The sequence below is a fragment of the Leptonychotes weddellii genome, chromosome 2 (assembly GCF_054177405.1).
Source record: "Leptonychotes weddellii isolate Sample4059 chromosome 2, ASM5417740v2, whole genome shotgun sequence".
Lineage (NCBI taxonomy): Eukaryota > Metazoa > Chordata > Mammalia > Carnivora > Phocidae > Leptonychotes > Leptonychotes weddellii.
In genome coordinates, this window is record NC_138370.1 from 29,185,144 (window position 1) to 29,204,655 (window position 19,512).

Genomic DNA, 19,512 nt, shown 5'->3' on the forward strand with positions numbered 1-19,512 from the left:
GAGGGGGGTTTGGGAAGGAACTGGAGGATTGAGGCAGCCGTTCCGGGGAGCCGGCCCGAGGAGGTAGGGGTGGGCGGGCCAAGTCCTCAGGCTGTTATTTGGTGGACCTTGCCTGCCTTTTTTTCCTCCGGAGCCCGTTCACTCCGCATCCTGCTCTTCCCATCAGCGCCCAGGTTTCCCGACAGCTTCCAGTTCCCCACCGCACTTGCCTCAGCCCTTGACCTCGTGCCCCTGCCCGCCCCCCAACTTTGGAGTTCAACCTCCATTTCCCCTCCTTCTGTGCTTCGCTTCCTCCTTTATCTTCCGTACCCTGCGCCCGGCTTCTCCTTGTCTTCCTTCCATAAACCTGGATCGCCAACAAGGTTGTCGTCCCCGTGCCTGCACCATCCCCGCACCCAAACACAAAGAACCGCCCCCCAATCCCCAGACCCCGGTACCGCAAACACAGTCCACCAACACACTACGTGCACAAAAGCCGCCGGCTGCGGAAGCCGACGGCGCGTTTTGCCCCTGTGTCGTCAAGGGCCAGAAGCAAAGGTAACCCGGGGAGCCTGGGGCCCCCGCGTGTGGGCGTGGGCGGCGCGAAGGCGCAGGCGGGGCTCCCGGCCGTCCCCGCCTAGGAAGTGGTTCCCCTGCAGCTTCGGGCGGGAGTGCCCAGGGGTCAGAGAGCAGGTTAACCGCTCGATCGGGTGTGGCATGCCTCCGGCAGGAGACCACCCGCCCTTAGCCTGGGTTTAGATGTTCCGAAGGATTCTTTGAACTCCTGTTCAAAATGTCAGCTCTGTGGTTGAGGTTTCCGTACAGGAGAGCACCCTGGTCTACGCCTTTTCCAGCTGCAGGAAAGTAGTGTTGACGTTAAGAGATATTACCAAAACATCTTGCTGCCCTTGACTGGAAAGGACCACAGGATGGAGAAAGGTTTTGATAAAGCTTGTTTAAAGGTAGCTCAGTTTGATCTCTTTGGAGAATCACCAGTACAGGAAATCGATTTACCTGCACTTGAATCATTAGTAGGTACCATGTGTATCTTCACTGCTACATAAATGTGGTTAGTGAGTACTTTTTTTTTTTTTTTTTTAGGTAGGCTCTGTGCCCAGCGTGGGGCTTGAACTCATGACCCTGAGATCAAAGAATCCAATGCTCTAGTGACTGAGCCAGCTAGGTGCCCCTACTTTCAATCTTCAAAGTTTGGGGCAACTTGGCCAAGTATGGGAAAAAGCTAACTGAAACAAATCCAGGGTATTTTATTCTACCTGTATTTTTAGGCTACAAAAAAGTATGTATTGCTTAGCTTCTTAAATACCTGGCAACCATTCAAGTAGGTTGCTAGGTGTTATTGACCAGAAATAAAAAAGTCTTTGAAGACCATATAACCATCATGAGCACCATGATGTTAGAGATCATTTCTACTTGTTGGGATCTCAAAGTACCATTCTCAAATCCAAGCTGAGAAAACATTCATGATTGTTGGAAATGATCTTGAGAGAGGTTTTACACCTTGAATGGAATATGGAAATTTTCTACTCTTGCAATAGTAAACACTGAAATCCTGGTATCTTTATAATTGGTGTGTCTTTAAAATACTAAATTGTTTACTTAATCCTTCTGTCTAGGTTCCCTTGTTGACTAGTTGAGACAAATATAAGTATGGCCTTCTACAGTTATAAAACAGTCTTAGCTATTGCCCGAACAAGGTAAGCTGTGGAATCCCCTCTTCCCCTGCAATATTTATATGAACTTTCTTCTAGAAAAAGATATATGTAAAAGGATAGGCTTGTTCCACAACAAATGAAAGCTTTGTTGCCTTTAACTATACTGGTTTTTAGGAAGCTGACATTTTATTGTATTTACACTTACCCCAGATTTTCTATATGCCTTAGAACTCAGGCTGAGTAATTTTTAGATGTATGGCACAGGGAAGAGAGAAGATGTAAAGGTGACACCTCTGTAACTAATGAATGTTACATGGGGCCCTTAGATAGAAAAATGAGTAAAAAGGCTGGCAAACAAGCCAGTCCTAGGACATATACCTGCCCTCGGAGGGTCTGTTATCACTTATTTATTCCAAAGAATATTCACTGAGAACTTACTATGGGCCAGATACATTGTACATTTTCCCTTTTGGCCCTTCAAAAAGTGCTTTGTCTTGGTGTGCTTCAAAAACAGTCTGAAAGAATGGAAAAGCCCTCTCTTTGCCAGAAGAAATGTCTTTGCCAGGAACTTTCTTTGCCTAGATGGGTCTTATTTTTATTTTCAAACAATCTCATGTGCTAATTTAACTGAAGATTTTGAGCTGTTGCAAAACTAGAAGGTAGAGATCCCTGGCTAGGGTGCCCAATTCTAATTCTTATTCCTAACATTCTTGAGGAATTGTAGGTGAAGGACATTTGGGCCCTAAATGCCTCTCATTTGAGGGAGTCCACGGGCACCACACAGACAAATCAGTATTATGCGTTTGGTTAATTCCCACAGAGGCCATGAAGTGTTTTGTTCAAGCAATATTCCTACTGTCAGCAGAGTAACCAAAGATGCAAGCGTTCCACCTGTTTTTCAAACACAACCCCTGGTGGAAAAATGTTTGCTGTTAGATTTTTAAATTAATAGTTGCAGACGTTCGTGCTCGCGTCAGCAGAGCTTTTACTAAAGTTGGAACAATACAGAGAAGATTAGCATGGCCCCTGCGCAGGAATAGTTGTAGAGTTTCTAACTTGTAACATAGCAATTATTTTTAGGAATTAACTTATTAATATTTCTCATAGAGTCTATCATTCAACCATAAAGCACACTGTTCTTCAACTGGGGTAAAAAGTTATATTTCATTTGTTTATAAATATCATCTGCTTTTAAAATATTATAAATATTAAAATATTTATTTCTTTAGTTTTTAAGTTTGTAACACTATGTGCTCAACTAAGAGGATGTTGCTCTTTATTCCAGATTCCCTAGCTATTTTGTCCATCCTATGAGCTCTTCTTATTCCGCATCATTTGCATTTCTTCACTTGCCAGATTCCCATTTAAATAAAACATACATGAAGAACTGTGTAAGCAAGAAGTACTCCTATCCTAATCAGTCAGGCAATAAAGTACTTCACTTACGAACTAGAATAATACAAAAGCTACACACGTCAACTTGCTGGTTACAAGAGGTCCCTGGTAAACCTCAGCTGGAGCAAACCCCGAAAAAGCCCCAGGTGACAAGCCCTCAGCCCACAAAAGGACCTGGCATGAAGATTAAGGAAGAAAAGCGATCTTATAGACAAAGAATTATGGGTGAACTTAAACATTATTACAATGGATTCTACTTGCTGTGGATTGACACCAAAGTTGCTGCCAGAATGGTTTGGAGGCTGTTGCATGGGCAGGTGCTGACCAGAAGAGAGAGACGAAGGGTAGGCAAGGATCATATTTGAGAAAGAAAATGTAAAGTGAAAATGAACTATATGGCAACCAAGTTTTAAACTCACCTGAAAATTCATCCTAAAAATCCCAAAGTGGGAATAGTTACTGATGGTGAGAACCAGAGTTTCTTATTCGTCTGAAACGGACTTACTGTGCAATTTTAGGCAAGATCTTGAGATTTGTGCATATTTGCCTCTAAAATGGTTATAATTGTGTTTTCTAATCTCCCCAAGGAATTGAGAAGCTTCAAGTTTGATCTGTGGACCCGCAATAGAAACTGCTGTTAATATATTAAGGATATGCATTTGAAAAATCAGTCTTTAACAGACACTATGCTGTTAAAGTACAGACCCCTGACATAGATGAAAGCTAACAATAGATGATGTCAGCAATATGTTTTGATTGTCATAGATTTCCTTGAAGGTATCCCATAGATGTTACTTCAGAGCGATGGTAAAGAGGAAAACCCGACCTTTCCATTTTATCCAAAGCTGCAGAAAATCCGTCTAGGGTTTTTAACACTTTAAGGACCAAGGCAGGCTTTTTTGGTTTCATATTTTTGTTTGGGGCGTGTCCTAAAATAATGAATACTGCCTATGCATTTAATTCTTTAGCTCTTGAGGACTTGTGCTGATTTCTTCCGCCTGGTTCCATTTATGGTGTTCATAATTGTACCCTTCATGGAATTCTTATTACCGGCATTTCTGAAATTCTTCCCAGAGATGTTGCCATCAACTTTTGAAAGTGAATCCAAAAAGGTATGTAGGATTTTTTAACTTAAAAAAAAAATTAATGGACTCTATTCGTTAGTTTTTAAGTTTATAGAAAAATTGAGCAGAAAGTATAGAGGGTCCCCAGATACTCCCCCCATTTTCCCTGTTATTAATGTCTTGCATTTGTGTGATCTATTTGTTGCAGTTGAAGAACCAATATCGAGATATTATTAGTTAAATCTCATACTTTACATTAGACTCCACTCTTTTTGTTGTACTGTTCTATGGGTTTTGAAAAATGCATAATGTCATGGTATCTACCATCACACCATCATACAGAATAGTTTCACTGCCCTAAAAATGCCCTGTGCATCATCTGTTGTTCCTCCTACCTCCCCCAACCAGTGGCAACCACTGTCTCCATAGATCTGCCTTTTCCAGAATGTCATATAGTTGGAATCATACAGTGTGTAGTCCTTTCATGGATCATTTCTTTTCTATCACTGCATAATATTTCATTGTATGGATGTGTCACAGGTTGTTTATTCACCTGTTGAAGGGTATTGTGGTTGACTCCAGTTTTTGGCAATTATGAATAAAGCTGCTATAAAGATCTGTGTGCAGGTTTTTTTTTATGATCATAAGCTTTCAACTCATTTGGAGTCCTAAATACATAGGAAAGCAATTACTGGATCATATGGTAAGACTATGTTTAGTTTTGTAAAAAATAACTGTCTTCCGAAGTCTCTGTACCATTTTTCATTCCCACCAGCAATGAGAGTTCCTATAGCTCTGTATCTTCATCAGCATTCAGTATTGTCAGTGCTTTGAATATCAGCCATTCTTATAGGTGTGAAGTGATATCTCATTGTTTGGTTTTTTTTTGCATTTTTTTATTCTTATGTTAATCCCCATACATTACAGTGATATCTCATTGTTATTTTAGTTTGCAATTCTCTGATGATGTATGATATTGAGCATCTCTTCATATGTTTATTCGCCACCTGTAGATCTTCTTTGGGGATGTATCTGTTTTTTGCCCACTTTTTAATGGAGTTGTTCATTTTCTAATTGTTAGGAGTTCTTAGTATATTTGGATACAAGTCCTTTAGCAGATATGTGTCTTGCAAATATTTTCTCCCAGCCTGTGGCTTGTCCATTATCTTAACTGTCTTTCACAGAGCTAATGTTTTTTATTTTAATCAAATACAAGTTATCAGTTGTTTTTGTTTTTGCATTGTACTTTTGGTGTTGTATCTAACAATCACTGCCAAGTTCAAAGTCACCTAGGTTTTCTCCTACATTTTCTTTTTTTTTAATTTTAAGTAGGCTCCACACCCAACGTGTGGTTTAAACTCACGACCCTGAGAGCAAGAGTCCCATGCTCTACTGACTCAGCCAGCCAGGCACCCCTCCTACATTTTCTTCTAGAAGTTTTATAGTTCTGAATTTTAAATTTAAGTCTATGATCCATTTTGAGTGAATTTTGGTGAGAGGTGGAACATCAGGGTTAATATTCATTTTTTTCTTTTTTGCATGTGGATACCCAAGTTTCCCTAGCATCATTTGTTGAAAAAACGATCCCCATTTCCATTGAATTTTAACTTGTTTTTAACCATTAAAAAATAAAGAAAACAAAAATCAACTGTTATTGCAGTGACTAGTTGAACAGTGGGCATGATTTAGCCAGACAGACCCTTTCGTGCTTGAGAGTAGTCCTGGAGAAGAGGGGTCCTCACTGGATGGTCACTGTGAAGGTGACGGGCTGGGAAAATTAAGGTGGCCTCTTTGTTCTTTCCATTCTGTGCCACTCCACTGGACAGAGGTCTGAAGGCATGAACACGTGATGGGAGGACGAACAGGACAACTCTTAAATCAGATTGGGAAATGTTTCCTAGAAGAGATAACTCTGCAACCAAGACTAGAAGAGTGGTAGAATTTTGCCACAGCATTTGAAAGGCTTTCTGGATAGAAAGAGTAGCACTTAAAATGGCTTACTTATGTGAAAGAGTATCATATAATCTGAGACACTGAGCGCTTCTTTGTGGTTGGAGCAGGGAATACAAGGGGATCAACTGTGGAAGATGAGACAAAGTGATGTGTTGGGGTCAGGTTGGAAAGTGTCTACCACCCTAAGGAATTTAGACTTTGCCTTTGACTATGGTGAATAATGGAACGTAAATTTAAGCAGAGGGTGGGTAACACGGTTAGATCTGTATTTTAGAAAAAAATGATATTGCTGGCTGGCTGAAAGGATTGACGAAGGCAGAGCCAAAGGAGGGAAATCGGCTGGCATGCTCTTACAGTAGCACAGGAGAGAGAGGATTAAATTATGAAAGTGGCATTAGGAATAAAAATTTGAAGATACATTAGAGACACATGTAAGGGGTAGAATCAAATTGCAATATGTGACTGGCAGTGGTTTAGTTTACTTACATTTAAGGTAATCAGGACCTAGAATTAATACCATGGGATTCCAAGGAATGTGTTCGTGAATGCAGGAAGATGGGGGGAATAAAGGAAGTGATTTATCTAAAGATTCCTCTTTCCTCAACGCTGCTCATTCCCCAGATATAATACATACACACCATGGCCACAGTTTTGGAAAATACGTTCTCTCTCTTTCTTTTCCATGGACTAAAACAAATGAGAAAATGAGAGAGAGAGAAGTGGTGGTGGAGGGGAGGAGGTTGTGGGAGGCAGAGTGGGAGGAAGCAGGACTTTGTATTTACGTCAGATCAGAGCACCCATGCATTTCTCTTTAGTAGTACTTATCTATTATACTTTAATTTGTGGAATTACTGGATTATCATTAGTCACTAATGTTTGTCTTTCCCGTTAGACCAGAAGTCCCATGAGGGCAGGAATTCTTATCTGTTTTTGCTCATTTTATCCCCAGCACCTAGTACAAGGTAGATGCTCAATAAATAAATGAATAGATGGATGGATATGGATGTAGGAAATGGATGACTAAGTGGGTTCTAATGATGGTATTGCCATTGCCGTGTGTGATTTTTTTGGTTGAGTCTTTAAGATTTTTCTAAAAATTCATGATTGCTATGATTGACTAATCATTAGAATCTCTTGGGCAACTTAAAAAAAATATAGAGAATCCCATTCCTCTCCATCCCCCTGAGTCCTGACCATGGTTATTATTTTTTTAAAGATTTATTTATCTATTTTAGAGAGGGAGAGCAAGCAAGCGCGTGAGCCAGAGGGGCAGACGGAGAGGGAGAGAGAATCCCGGGCAGACTCTGCACAGAGCATGGAGCCTGACGCAGGGCTCAATTTCATGACCATGAGATCACGACCTGAGCCGAAACCAAGAGTTGGATGCTTAACTGACTGTGCCACCCAGGCGCCCTTAACTGTGGTTATTTTGAAAATGCTACCACACTGCATGTCTGATAATAAATGAGGATTTAGAAGTACTCGTTAACATCATGTCTTAAGAGTATACATTTAGCCCGCACCTTGCTGGCTCAGTCGGTAGAGCATTCAACTCCTGATCTCCGGGCTGTGAGTTCAAGCCCCACCTTGGGAGTAGAGATTGCTTAAAAAAAAAAAAAAAAGTACATTTAATTCTCTTCTGTGTAGTGCTTTGTTCATATCTGTTATAACACTTAAGTCGGTGTATTATAATTAATTGTATCTGTTTTGTACTGAAGCTATATGCTACTCTAGCATAGAGTTAATGTCCTAGTTTTCTTTGTTTGTGGCCCACACAAAATCTGGGACCGCTCTGGGACCAGGGGCTGGCTCAACTAGCAGCCTAGATGGTTTATACCAGGCTAAGAGATAGTATCTCATTCTAAATAATGACAAAGCTTCCACTGAGGGGATATTTTGGATCTATCAAATAATTATGGTCTATCAAATAATTTGGATCTATCAAATAAAAGGTAAAATCAAGGAGTCAAGTTGCAAATAGAGGCTACTTTTTATTTGTTCTGGTTTTCACAAAACCCATTTAACTAGGTCTGAAAATAATATTAACATGCAAAATAGGGATGAACAAGAACAAAGTGACAATTCTTTTCCTCTCATCTTTATCTATGAAGTTGTAATCATGAAGGATTGATTAACTTTCTCCTCTTCTATTATTAAGGAGGAAAAACAGAAAAAGAAAATGGCTGCAAAGTTGGAACTAGCAAAATTTCTCCAAGAAACGATTACAGAAATGGCCAGGAGGAACAGGGCCAAGCTGGGAGATGCCTCCGTACAGTTCTCCTCCTATGTCAAACAGGTGTCAGTCTTTTGTGTAACACACCAAACAACTGCCAGGCTGGCGGTTATATGAAAAATTCATGTCATTGTGGATCTTCCAGATTGTTCACAGTCTCTGACTTTGCAAATATCTGAGTTATACACATACAATGTTGCAAACATTTATAGTAGTGTGGGGAAAAACCTGCCTTAAAGCAGTCATGTATTGAAGACGTTAATAACTTTTTGGAAAGAACTGTAGATTTAGAGCCAAACTTTTGAACTACTCCTGATTTTGCAGTTGACTCAGGCTGACTTGGACAGACTTCTTTATGCCTCTTGGTACCACAGGGCCCATTTCCAGGCATAAGATAGAGTCTATGAATATGCTTTGATGTGTCTTTCAAATAGTCTACAGGGAAAGTTGAACTAAGAAATACATTTTATAATTTTTTAAAAAGATTTATTGATTTATTTTAGAGAGGGAGAGAGTTTAAGTGAGTGGGAGGGAGGGGCAGAGGGAGAGGGAGAGAGAATCTCAAGCAGACTCCCCTCTGAGCTCAGAGCCCAAAGTGGGGCTCCATCCCTCCACCCATGAGATCATGACCTGAGCCGAATGCTCAACTGACTAAGCCACCCCCGGAGCCCTATGAAATACATTTTAATTAACATCTTTGTCCCACTGCCTAGGTCCAGACAGGCCACAAGCCCAGCACAAAGGAGATAGTTCGCTTTTCCAAACTATTTGAAGATCAGCTAACCTTGGAGCACCTAGATCGACCTCAGCTGGTTGCCCTCTGCAAGCTTCTAGAGTTGCAGTCCTTTGGAACCAACAATTTGCTCCGCTTTCAACTTCTGATGAAACTAAAGTCTATAAAAGCAGATGATGAAGTAAGAGCTGAACTGTAGACACGGGGAATTAGCAAGGCTTGGGAGATCCCTTAGGGTGGCTTTGTGATAAAGTGTAGTATCTTCTCCTAGATCTGCTCGTGGATGGGTTCTGCAAACCATTGAGTGGTTTAAACAATCATTACCATGACAGTCTGAACCCAGATTACTCATTTTAGGAGTTGTTTGTCGTACTCTGATGCATTTTCTGGAGAATGCCCTCATAAGCAGTTAGTGATTTAGTAATCTACATCAGTTAGGACCCACTAGGAAGGAACAGCCCCCAGGAGGTTCCTGAGTCTTCCATTGCTAAGGACAGTGCTCTACTCTCACACCTCAGCTCCCCTTCCTCAGAGCTGGTGCCAAAGTAAATATTCTGCTGGGTGAGTTGGCCTGATAAGGAGGGGTGGCAAGGTGTAATGCAGGGAGGGAGAGCCGAGCCTAGACATCTGATGGAGGAAAGGCATCATAACTACTAATTAGACTCCTTAAAAAATGGAAAGAATGTTTCTTGAATCAGAATCAGCTGCTTTAGAGCATTCTGCCTGAGGGAGCAGGATTCCTGGAACTGAGAAAGCACGATCCCTGTGGCCTCATTTAGATTTCAGCTGTTGCTTTCAGAATTTTGGAATAAACAATACTGGTCCCAGAAGTACCCTAGTTTTGGGTCACACCAAGCAGAAGCCGTGTTATGTATCGAGTGAGTTTTGTGGACCAGAGTTAGGGCCATTCCCGGGTGGAGGTAGGGGGATGGTAGGGGAAGAGCGATTCCGGGACATCCAGCAAATGGTACCCCGCAAGCTTCTCAAGTGGAATATTTTCTAATGAATCCTGAAGGTGCCATGAAGGGGAAATGCACGTCAAGAGGGGAGAGGATTACTCTGGTGACAAAGTGTTGGGGAGGAGTTACGTGACTACTTCTGATATTATTAATACCGGTTGGCAGGATTCCCCTCATTTTCAGCTGCTGCCCCTTTAGTCAGCGAGAGGACAATCCGATGTGAAAGCATCAGATTTGGTGTTGCCCCTGATTTGTTGGAATGTAGGATTCAGTAAAATTGGAACCAAGAGATCCAATGCCATTTCTTACGTTGCTTTCAGGTAATTGCCAGAGAAGGGGTGAGTGCTTTGAGCGTGTCAGAACTGCAAGCCGCCTGCAGGGCCCGGGGGATGAGATCCCTGGGTCTCACTGAGGAACAACTGAGACAGCAGCTCACAGAGGCAAGTTGCAGCTCTCCTGGGCCCTTTTTGCTAGAACTCTGTCCCCTGCGATTTGTAGACCTCACTGTGATTTCTACTTTTCCAGCGAGCCGTCCCACCTAATTTGCCTTCTTTAATTGAGCAGTGGGACGCTGAAGAAGCTAGATTTATTTTTGATGGAGACAGGGTACTCTATTAGTTTTCTTTCTTTTTTAAGTTTAAATTTCACTTACTTGACATACACTGCAATACTGGTTTCTGGCGTAGAATTTAGTGATTCGTGATCACTTACGTACAACACCCAGTGCCCTCCTCATACCCATCACCCATCTAGCCCATCCCCCCTCCCACCTCCCTCCATCAACCCTCAGTTTGTTCTCTATCCTTAAGAGTCCCTTATGGTTTGTTTCCCTCTCTTTCTCCCCCTTCCCGTATGTTAATCTGTTTTCTTTGTTAAATTCCACATATGAGTGAGATCATAGGGTATTTGTCTTTCTCTGACTGACTTATTTCACTTCGTGTAATACACTCTAGCTCCATCCATGTCATTGCAAATGGTAAGATTGCATTCCTTTTGATGGCTGAGTAATATTCCATTGTGTATATATATACCACATCTTCTTTATCCATTCATCAGTTGATGGACATCTGGGCTCTTTCCATAATTTGGTTATTATTGATAATGCTGCTATAAACATCAGGGTGCATGTACCCCTTCGAATCTATTGCTGCTTAAACAATGACAACAAACTTAGCGGTTTATTAGCTTACATGTTCTGTCAGAAGTGCAGGCTGTGTTTTAGCTGGAGGCTCTGGGGGAAGTCTCCATTTCCAGGCTCATTCAGTTTGTTGGCTGAGTTTAGTTTCTTGCAGCTATAGGACTGAGGTCCTATTTCCTCACTGGCTGTCAGCCCCAGGCTCCTCAGCCCTGCAGGCCCCCTGCATTCCTCACCTCTAGGCCCCGTCCATCTGCAAAGCTAGCAAAGGAGAGCTTCTCAACACGAGGCCCCCCAAAGGCTTCACATCTCAGACTTCCCCTTTTTGACCTCTTGCTCCAGATTTAAAGGCTTCACGTGATTAGGTGAGACCTACTCAGATAACTTCCTGCTTTCAGATCTGCTGACTCGCGACCCTAATTATTTCTGCAAAATCCCTCACGGCAGCACCTAGATTCATGTCTGAATAACTGGGAGAAGGTGTGGGTACACTAGGGACTAGGAATCTTGGGACCACCTTAGAATTTTGCATACTCCAGGTATTTTAAGGGCCCCAGACAAAATCTCAAATCCAAGGCCTGTTGTGTATGAATCCATCTGGAGGTCTGAACCTTGCCCTGAGGGCTCAGCTGGGACTACTTCCTAATTAGTACCCCAAGCCAATGTAAAGTGTTAGCTTTGGCAACAGATGTTTAATATTTTCCCACTGACAACATATTTTAACTAAGAGCATCAATGTTTTCTTTTTTTTTCAAGATTTATTTTAGAGAGAGAACATGTGCACACATGAGTTGGGGGAGGGGCAGGGGGAGAGAATCTTTTTTTTTTTTAAATTTTATTATGTTAGTCACCATACAAGAGGGGGAGAGAATCTTAAGCAGACTCCCCGGTGAACACGGAGCTAGATGTGGGGCTCAAGGCGGAGCTCCCACCTTGATCCCACAACCCATGAGATCATGACCCGAGCCAAAACCAAGAGTCGGACGCTTGACCGACAGAGTCACAGGCACCCCAGAGCATCAGTGTTTTCAAACAAGCAGTAACTCCTATTAAAATTCTCATTCTTGCAACTGTAAGAAATGCTATAAAGTATATACAAATTATTTTGGAATCGGAGCCACTGTTGTGACTTTGAAACCATGTCAGGTAGCTATTTCCTTTTACCTGTTGGACCTGCTCTGGCTGGAAGATGAACATATTGTAGAGAAAGGTTCTTAAAATCATTTATTTTTTTGAACATAGAGCATTGAGTGGGTTCATACTGTCCAATAGCTTTCTTGAAAGAGTGTATCATTTTTCCCACCAAGGAGTGAGGATACTAATCCAGCCATATGATATTCGACACTGTGTATTATCCAGAAATTCCTGTGTTAGGATACAGGCAGGCATTTCATAGAAAGGAAACTCTAAGATGATAATCGTATGAAACATCTTAACTTCATAATAAGATAAATTAAAACTATGAGATATCACATTCACCTGTTACATTGGCAAAGATCAGTTTGATAATACACTGTGTTGTTGAGGGTTGGGGAGAGGGGCACTCATGCATTGCTGATAAAAAACCTCCATGGAATCTTTCAAAATTTAAAAATGCATTCACTTTGACCTAGAAATTTCACTTGTGCAATATGACATATCTATAAGATTATCCATTGCAGGGGCACCTGGGTGGCTCAGTCGTTAAGCATCTGCCTTCGGCTCAGGTCATGATCCCGGGATCCTGAGATCGAGTTCCGCATCGGGCTCCCTGCTCCGCGGGAAGCCTGCTTCTCCCTCTCCCACTCCCCCTGCTTGTGTTCCCTCTCTCGCTGTGTCTCTCTCTGTCAAATAAATAAATAAAATTAAAAAAAAAAAAAGATTATCCATTGCAGCACCATTTATAATAGCAAAAGATTGGAAACAGCCTAAAGTTCATAAATAGGAGAATAATCAAATTATGGCCTTTCCGTGCAACAGTGGAATCCTTTACAGACGGTTAAAAAGGAAGCAGCTCTACAGCTATGGGTATGAATCAATGTCCAGGACATTTCAGTGAAGAAAAGCAAAGGACAGAACAGTGTGTATAGATCGCCCTTTATGGGAAGATAAGAAACATACAAGTGTTCGTATGTGCACAGGATATCTCTGAAGATTATATAAGGAACTGGTAACAGTGGTTGCTTCTAGGGAGGGAAACAGGGTAGTTAAAGGATAGGAGTAGAAGGCAGGCTTATTACTGATTATATTTTATTTACTTCTTGAATTTTGTCTCTTGTCCTGTATCTATCTATCTATCTATCTATCTATCTATCTATCTATCTTTTATTTTTTTAAAAGGTTGGCCAGTTTGATACTTGAAAATTATACTCATTCTCATTTTAATGTTTCTTTCTTTGGTTATGAGTCTTATTCTTTCCCCTTATCTGCTCTGTGTCTAAGAGAAGATACTTAGCTCCTTTGATCCACAGTCGATTTGAGAGGTGACTGGAATGCTCCCCCTCCAACTCAGAGGATCCCACTGTCGCGAGGGGGGATGCAGACTACAGCCACTGGTGCTGAAGCCGGGAGACTAGTGTTCCCATCCTTGTCCTGCTGCTGGTTCCCAGCACGTGCCTGGGGAAGCTGTGAAACCAGGGAAGCAGTCGGTGACGGTGGGTCATGTCCAGTTCTAACATGCTGGGGTTCTGTCCTGTTTTATTCTCCTTCAATTCTCCAGTGGCAGGACCTCCACCTGAAGGAGAACGTCCCTCCTTCTCTGTTGCTTCTGTCACGAACCTTCTACCTGATAGATGTGAAGCCAAAGCCGATTGAGATACCACTAAGCGGGGAGGTGAGTGCCTGGGATCTGGATTTCCTTAACTGGGGCCTCTCCACAAATGTCTTATTTCCTCTTGCAGTTAAGGTAGACATTTCTTTTGGAATATCTTTTGGCATTTGGTCCAGTGGGCTTTAAAATCTTTAAAAAATTCCATAAAAAAATTAAAATTGCTAAAACTAACTCTAGCTATAGAGCTCTTACTGTCTTTGTTCCAGCTTGATTTAGGAATCCAGTTTATTCTTTCTCCTTAACTATCTAGTCTTCATTAGCAGACTCTTGCTCTTCTGAAACTGAATGGTTCCTCTTCTTTCATGTCTATTTCATTTGTCCAGATTCCTATTAATTTTGAAGCAGTGAAAGGCCAATCTAGAATGTAAACTTTTTGTCTTCCTTCCACTCATTTCCTTAATCATTTTTTGTTGCCTTTAATTCAACAGCTGTTTTTCCCCCCCTCCTGGCATTTTACCAAAAAGCTCAGGATTAGCCCAATCACTAGAGCATCTTGCTCTGGCAGAAGGGGCCTCTCACCTCTCTACTTTGTGGCTTCATGTCTAAGTCAGAATCTGTATGAATGAGAAAGGAGAGACCATTGTGGAAGATGCTGCACATGTGGTTTAGTAGATGAAACTAAGTTCTCTGAAGTGGGGACCCATCATTTTTAATTTAGTTATGCTAGTGATTCCTTGGACAAGCCAAAGGAAATGATATGAAGTCCAGCATGACAAATGTACTCCAGGGAACACCCTCGTGCTTTGCCTTTCCATATTTCCAGAGACTAATCAGATTTGGGCTTTGTCTGGGAAGGATTTGAGGGAGAGTGGGAGCAATTTTGGAACCCAGACCATCTTCTAAAAGGCAGCCTACCTGGTTCTTACTCTATCTTTGAAGACAGACCAAATTTGTCATTCTTAGACTGTTCTCAGGAGCAAGGAAATCTTGGAATAGCACAATATCTCAGAGCTAATTTTGTGTTCTCAGAATTATTCTAGAGGGGCATAAACACTTCAGCCAGATGTTGCTTTTTGGAATGTTTGAGAAAGACCTAGAAATTAAGGACAAAATGACAAGCTCCTAGGCATTTTATTGGTTGTTTTTTTTTTTAAACCACATTTTTAAACTTCTGTTTTCCATATATACAAAATGAGAATAAGTAGCATGCTAGGTTCAGTAAAGAATTTAGAGACGTCAAGTTAAATATACTTTAATTTTGGATATATGTAGCTCTTTTCCCTCCCAAGTACACAAAGCAATTACTTATTTTCAAAGAGCAGTGACATATTTACTTTTTAACTCTAATTATAATTCTTGAAGATAGGTTAGCTAGCTATTCTCAAAATACCATGTCTTCCATTTTCCTCATGTTGCAGGAGCTTCTATTAAGCAGCACGTACCATTTTAATAAATCAGAAAAACTTATCATTTATTATTAGACACCGAAAATGATAAAGATGTCAATTTTGAGTAAGTTATATCAATGCTGTTTAGAAGCTGATGAGTAATTGAGAAAAGGCAACCTTCTTTTGTCAGACTGAAAACAGGACTAGAATTGGCAAATCAGGAGCTTGTTAATGGCTGAGGACTTTTTTTTTAAATTTATTTTTTAAGTAATCTCTACACCCAACACTGGACTCGAACTCACAACCCTGAGACCAAGAGTTGCATGCTCCACCGACTGAGCTAGCCAAGCGCCCAGACCGAGGAGTTTTAATACTAGAATCTCATTAGAGTGCAACTTTTGTATGTAGGGAGCTCAAAACTCCAAGATAAATAATACTAAGTTGTTCCTTCAGGGACATATTTCATACGTTCTCCTATAGGGCATAGTTGGAAGAAATTAGGGATTTAGTGAGTGGAAAGCAAGTTGTGCTAGAAAGCATTAACTACTGTAAAAATGCTTTCGAGTTTCAGGAATAGCAGAAAGCTGATGTTCTTATAAAATACTTCTCTTCCTAGTCTCCAAAACCAGATATTCCTGTGGAATCACCTACTTCTCCTGAATCTAAAGAGACGCTGGTGGATTTAGCACCTTCACTGAAGGGAACTAAGGTTAGACTATTACTTTTCATTTGATTAATTAGGTTTAAAAATGAAAATAAGTTAATTTATCCATTTTTACCTCTCTTAGTGAAACTGAATTTCAATACAATGGTGTTCTTTAATCAGGACTATTTATTGTACTATCAGATCTGTTTCTTAAAAAGGTCAACATTTGGCTCTATGTAATTAGGTTCCAGATTTAGCCTCTTGAACCTGTGCGGGAAGATGTGGTTGTTTCACGCTCCTGGTGGTCACGGCAGTGTGACTATAGATCGAATACCCATTTTGTTTTAAATCAGTAACCCAACTCTCAGTTCTGCTGTTCAAGGATGAAGAATTTATACAGCTGCCGCCCGTTCCCTCATCCCCCACAACACCATCAACGCCTATCCCATTACCTAAAGGACCCATCACTTCTGCTAAAGAAGCTGTAAGTATCTGAAAAAAGAACACATTTTGTCTCTAGTTATTTTTAAGGGCAGTGAGAATCTAGAGTTGTTACTATTGCAAAACACCTCATGCTTCTTCCTGTTATCCAAACAGGAAGTTGTAGGCTGAACTTTCGTCGTTTTATAACCACTACATTTTAAAAACTCAATTATCCAAAAGCAAAAACCACCCCCCCAAAAAAAACCCCAACTTATCAACCAATGCAGTTGTGGATGAGGCCTAAACATGTGAAGTCTAGAAGCTAATTACAATATAGGCAGATTCTTATTTTCTTTTGTGCCAGATGGAAATAGTCCCCATATGTTGTGTATTTCACACAGGCTTCAAATGTCAGGAAATACTAGCAGGAAAGCAATTTAAATCTTAGGAGAAATGTATGTAAATAAGAAATTACTTATCTATCTGCTTTTCCCGTTTGGATGAAAGAATTTGGGGCGGGGGGGTCATGGGAGAGTTCGACCAGCTCTACTGGCCTCCGAGGGCCGAGGAAGAGAGCCGGCCAACACGCAGACGCCCTGGGGTGGACACCCAGGGTCCTTGCTGGCAGGTCGTCTTAATTTTTATTATCGAGGTGAGTTGCATACTTGGATTTGACTTTGTGGTCTGTCATTATTTGATTAAGAAAATAGAAAAGGGACTCCTGAGGAGCTTCCACATCTCACTGCGGGCAGTGCCTAAAGTCCTTACGTTTTGTACCCAGACGCTCCAGGCCAAATCACAAAAGACAACACAGAACAGCAAGGCGAGTTCAAAAGGAGCATAAGGACCAGCGGAGGATGAAGCTCACTGTCGTCAGCTCCTGCCCGCAGTGGTGGCATCCATATAGGACCGCCCAGCTGAGACGCTCTGTGTCTGGTTTAAGCAGAGGATCAGCCATGTCGTCCTTGGGGTAGGCCTTTGAGGCCTTGTACCTGTTCCAGATGATGTCAGCAGTGAGACCAAGTTCAGACCATTTAGAAATATAATTGCAAAGCCAACTTCCTCTGTACCATGATGGCATCCCACTAAACTGTGTGTAAAGCCCCCTCCCCATGTTATTTTTGAACAGCTTCGTATTCCTGTGCATGTCCTTTAAGGGAGGAATTTTTTTTTTTTCTTTTCATAATGGAATCAGCCTGGCACCTTAGATTCCTCGAGTAAGGACTTGGAAACTCCAAAACCATTGTGAGAACACCTAACTTTTTCAGGAATCCATCAGTAGGAATAGTGCCCTGGAAGCAAAGCACCTTAATGGGATGGAATGGAGGTACTCCCCAGTAAGGCCTTTCTGGATCTGAAGAAGAAAAAGCTTTGTGGAGAAGAAAACGGGGAGCTCGGCAGACTGGCGATCAGCAAGGCCTGGCTGGTGCTTGGCTGTTGGGAGGCCCCCCGCCTTGGGGCCTGCGGGGGCTGCAGGATCTGGGAGGTTGCCACTACTCCAGGATGCGGGGCTTTCGTTAGCCACCATTTTTCCAGGAAACATAATTAAGGGTTTAAGACTTAACCATTTGTCTGTGCTGGGTGTATGTTTTCCTGGTCTGTTTGTCTTTCACCAACAAGACCATTTGTTAGTCATCGGGGTGGTTAAAGTCTGATATAATCCCTTTTGCGACCAAGTAATGAGTATTATGTTCAGATCCTTATGTTCGGTGTTTTCAGGATGGTCAGTCCTGAGAAAACTTAACATAATACCTTGCCATGCAGCTGACCAACAGCTCTCTTCCCTCGGGCAGTGCTTAGAAAGAAGGTATTTTGGCTTGTGGGTGATGAAATTGGTCTTCTCTGCTCGCTGTAAATTGAAAGCAGTTAGAGCGGAGTCATTTAAGCCAAGCGCAACCCCAGTCTCCCTCTCTGGGGTCACCCAAGGGAGGACTGTCGTTGGCACTTCCCAGCAAGGATCTGTACTTGACAATGTTTTTTAGGCCTCCTCTCCACCTTGAGGAAAAGCCTGACTGTGGCCTGCTAACGAACTCCAGTTCCTCGAGAATGATGAATCCCTACTATGCAGCGTTCGGTGGATCTCGCCATTGGCCTAGCAAGGTGATTCACAATAAATTCTCCCATTTTTAAAATGATGGGTGTTTATTTTAATTAGCTCACATTTCAAGTGTTGAATGTGGGCAAGGGCTTAGCTGCTTAACTTGTTCAATCCTGTTTTAGCTGAGTGATTCATAAGTACTACTGGGCTGTTCTACAGTTCTTTCTGGCTTTCCCTACAAGGCGGAGTGGGAATGCTTAGGGCAAGGGGCCCCTGGTCACTTCTGGCCCCAGCTGGCCCTCACCCACTTTTTTCTACATCTAGGCATCTGAGACACTGGACATACCCTTCTTCCCATTCTTAGGACAGTAGCTCAGAGAAGTCTAGGATGTTTCTTTGGTCTCATCACCTAGAGCTCTTGGCTGTTGGGCTCTGTAGGATTGTTACATCTAGGCCCGCGCTGAAACCGAGCTAGTGGTGTTCTGGTAAACGGTTAACCGACTCTGGGTGGGGGACAGGAAGTGCCCTGATTGGTAGCATTTGACTTCAAGCTGCCAACAGGAGGTCACTGAAGAGTCAGGAAGAGGTGTGCACCATCAGCTCCAGCACACCACGGACCCCAGCCCTCCGTGAGTAACAAGAGACGAGGCGATCGTTGGCAGCATGTCCATTAAATGTCACTTTTACACTCCAACACAAACATCTGGGAGGCGGTGTCATATACGTGGCCCTGAATGCTCTTAGGTGCCGGGCTGGAGAGAACTTGCCCCGGACTGACTCTTCCTGAACAGCTGGGTTCTTGCTGACCTTCTGTCTCCCCGGCTCTCCCCAGTGGAGCAGTGGGGTGGGGGGCTAGGCTAGCTTGCTACAGAGCTTTCTCCTGCCTTGCAGATGCCTAGGCCCTCGCTGTGCCAACTGCTCATCTCCTCACTGGGTGTGGTTCTAGGCAGCTTCTAAAATCAGGCCTCGGTGGTGATGTCAGATTTGGCCTGCATCTCACACATAAGTTTTGCTACAACACGGAGGTGTTGGTGGTGCTTGGTATTTATGGACCCCACGCCTGTGCCACGTCTAATTCTGTACTTGTCATTACAATACCAGTCACATTGGTGACATCAAATAAATACACTGTAATGCTAAAGAT

At 42.2% G+C, this 19,512-nt stretch overlaps 1 protein-coding gene and 1 non-coding gene across 3 annotated transcripts; both read left to right on the plus strand.

The window, feature by feature from the left end:
• On the plus strand, positions 1 to 18,462 carry LOC115943685 (LETM1 domain-containing protein LETM2, mitochondrial). 2 transcript variants are annotated; one of them, XM_081809283.1, is made up of 11 exons: positions 1 to 537; positions 1,614 to 1,694; positions 2,938 to 3,391; positions 4,016 to 4,159; positions 8,223 to 8,360; positions 9,011 to 9,211; positions 10,310 to 10,429; positions 13,823 to 13,936; positions 15,878 to 15,970; positions 16,290 to 16,391; positions 17,112 to 18,462. In XM_081809283.1, exons 2-11 carry the CDS (start codon positions 1,648 to 1,650, stop codon positions 17,172 to 17,174), a joined length of 1,476 nt encoding a protein of 491 aa, XP_081665409.1. In that variant the 5' UTR covers positions 1 to 537; positions 1,614 to 1,647; the 3' UTR covers positions 17,175 to 18,462. The 2 variants fall into 2 exon arrangements, with proteins under 2 accessions (XP_081665409.1, XP_081665408.1); XM_081809282.1 differs by lacking the exons at positions 13,823 to 13,936; positions 15,878 to 15,970; positions 16,290 to 16,391; positions 17,112 to 18,462 and having other exon boundaries at positions 1 to 63; positions 10,310 to 11,013.
• LOC115937185 (U6 spliceosomal RNA) lies at positions 2,619 to 2,728 on the plus strand. The gene has a single exon (XR_004072510.1). It is a non-coding gene; the product is annotated as a U6 spliceosomal RNA (small nuclear RNA).
• Positions 18,463 to 19,512: the final 1,050 nt, after the last annotated feature.

What these genes read in the sequence shown, in the direction of transcription:
- LOC115943685 (XM_081809283.1), top strand. Translation starts at nt 1,648, where the DNA reads ATGGCCTTCTACAGTTATAAAACAGTCTTAGCTATTGCCCGAACAAG. An exon ending in CTATAAAAGCAGATGATGAA is followed by an intron (nt 9,212 to 10,309) that starts GTAAGAGCTGAA and finishes CGTTGCTTTCAG; the next exon opens with GTAATTGCCAGAGAAGGGGT. An exon ending in AGATACCACTAAGCGGGGAG is followed by an intron (nt 13,937 to 15,877) that starts GTGAGTGCCTGG and finishes TTCTCTTCCTAG; the next exon opens with TCTCCAAAACCAGATATTCC.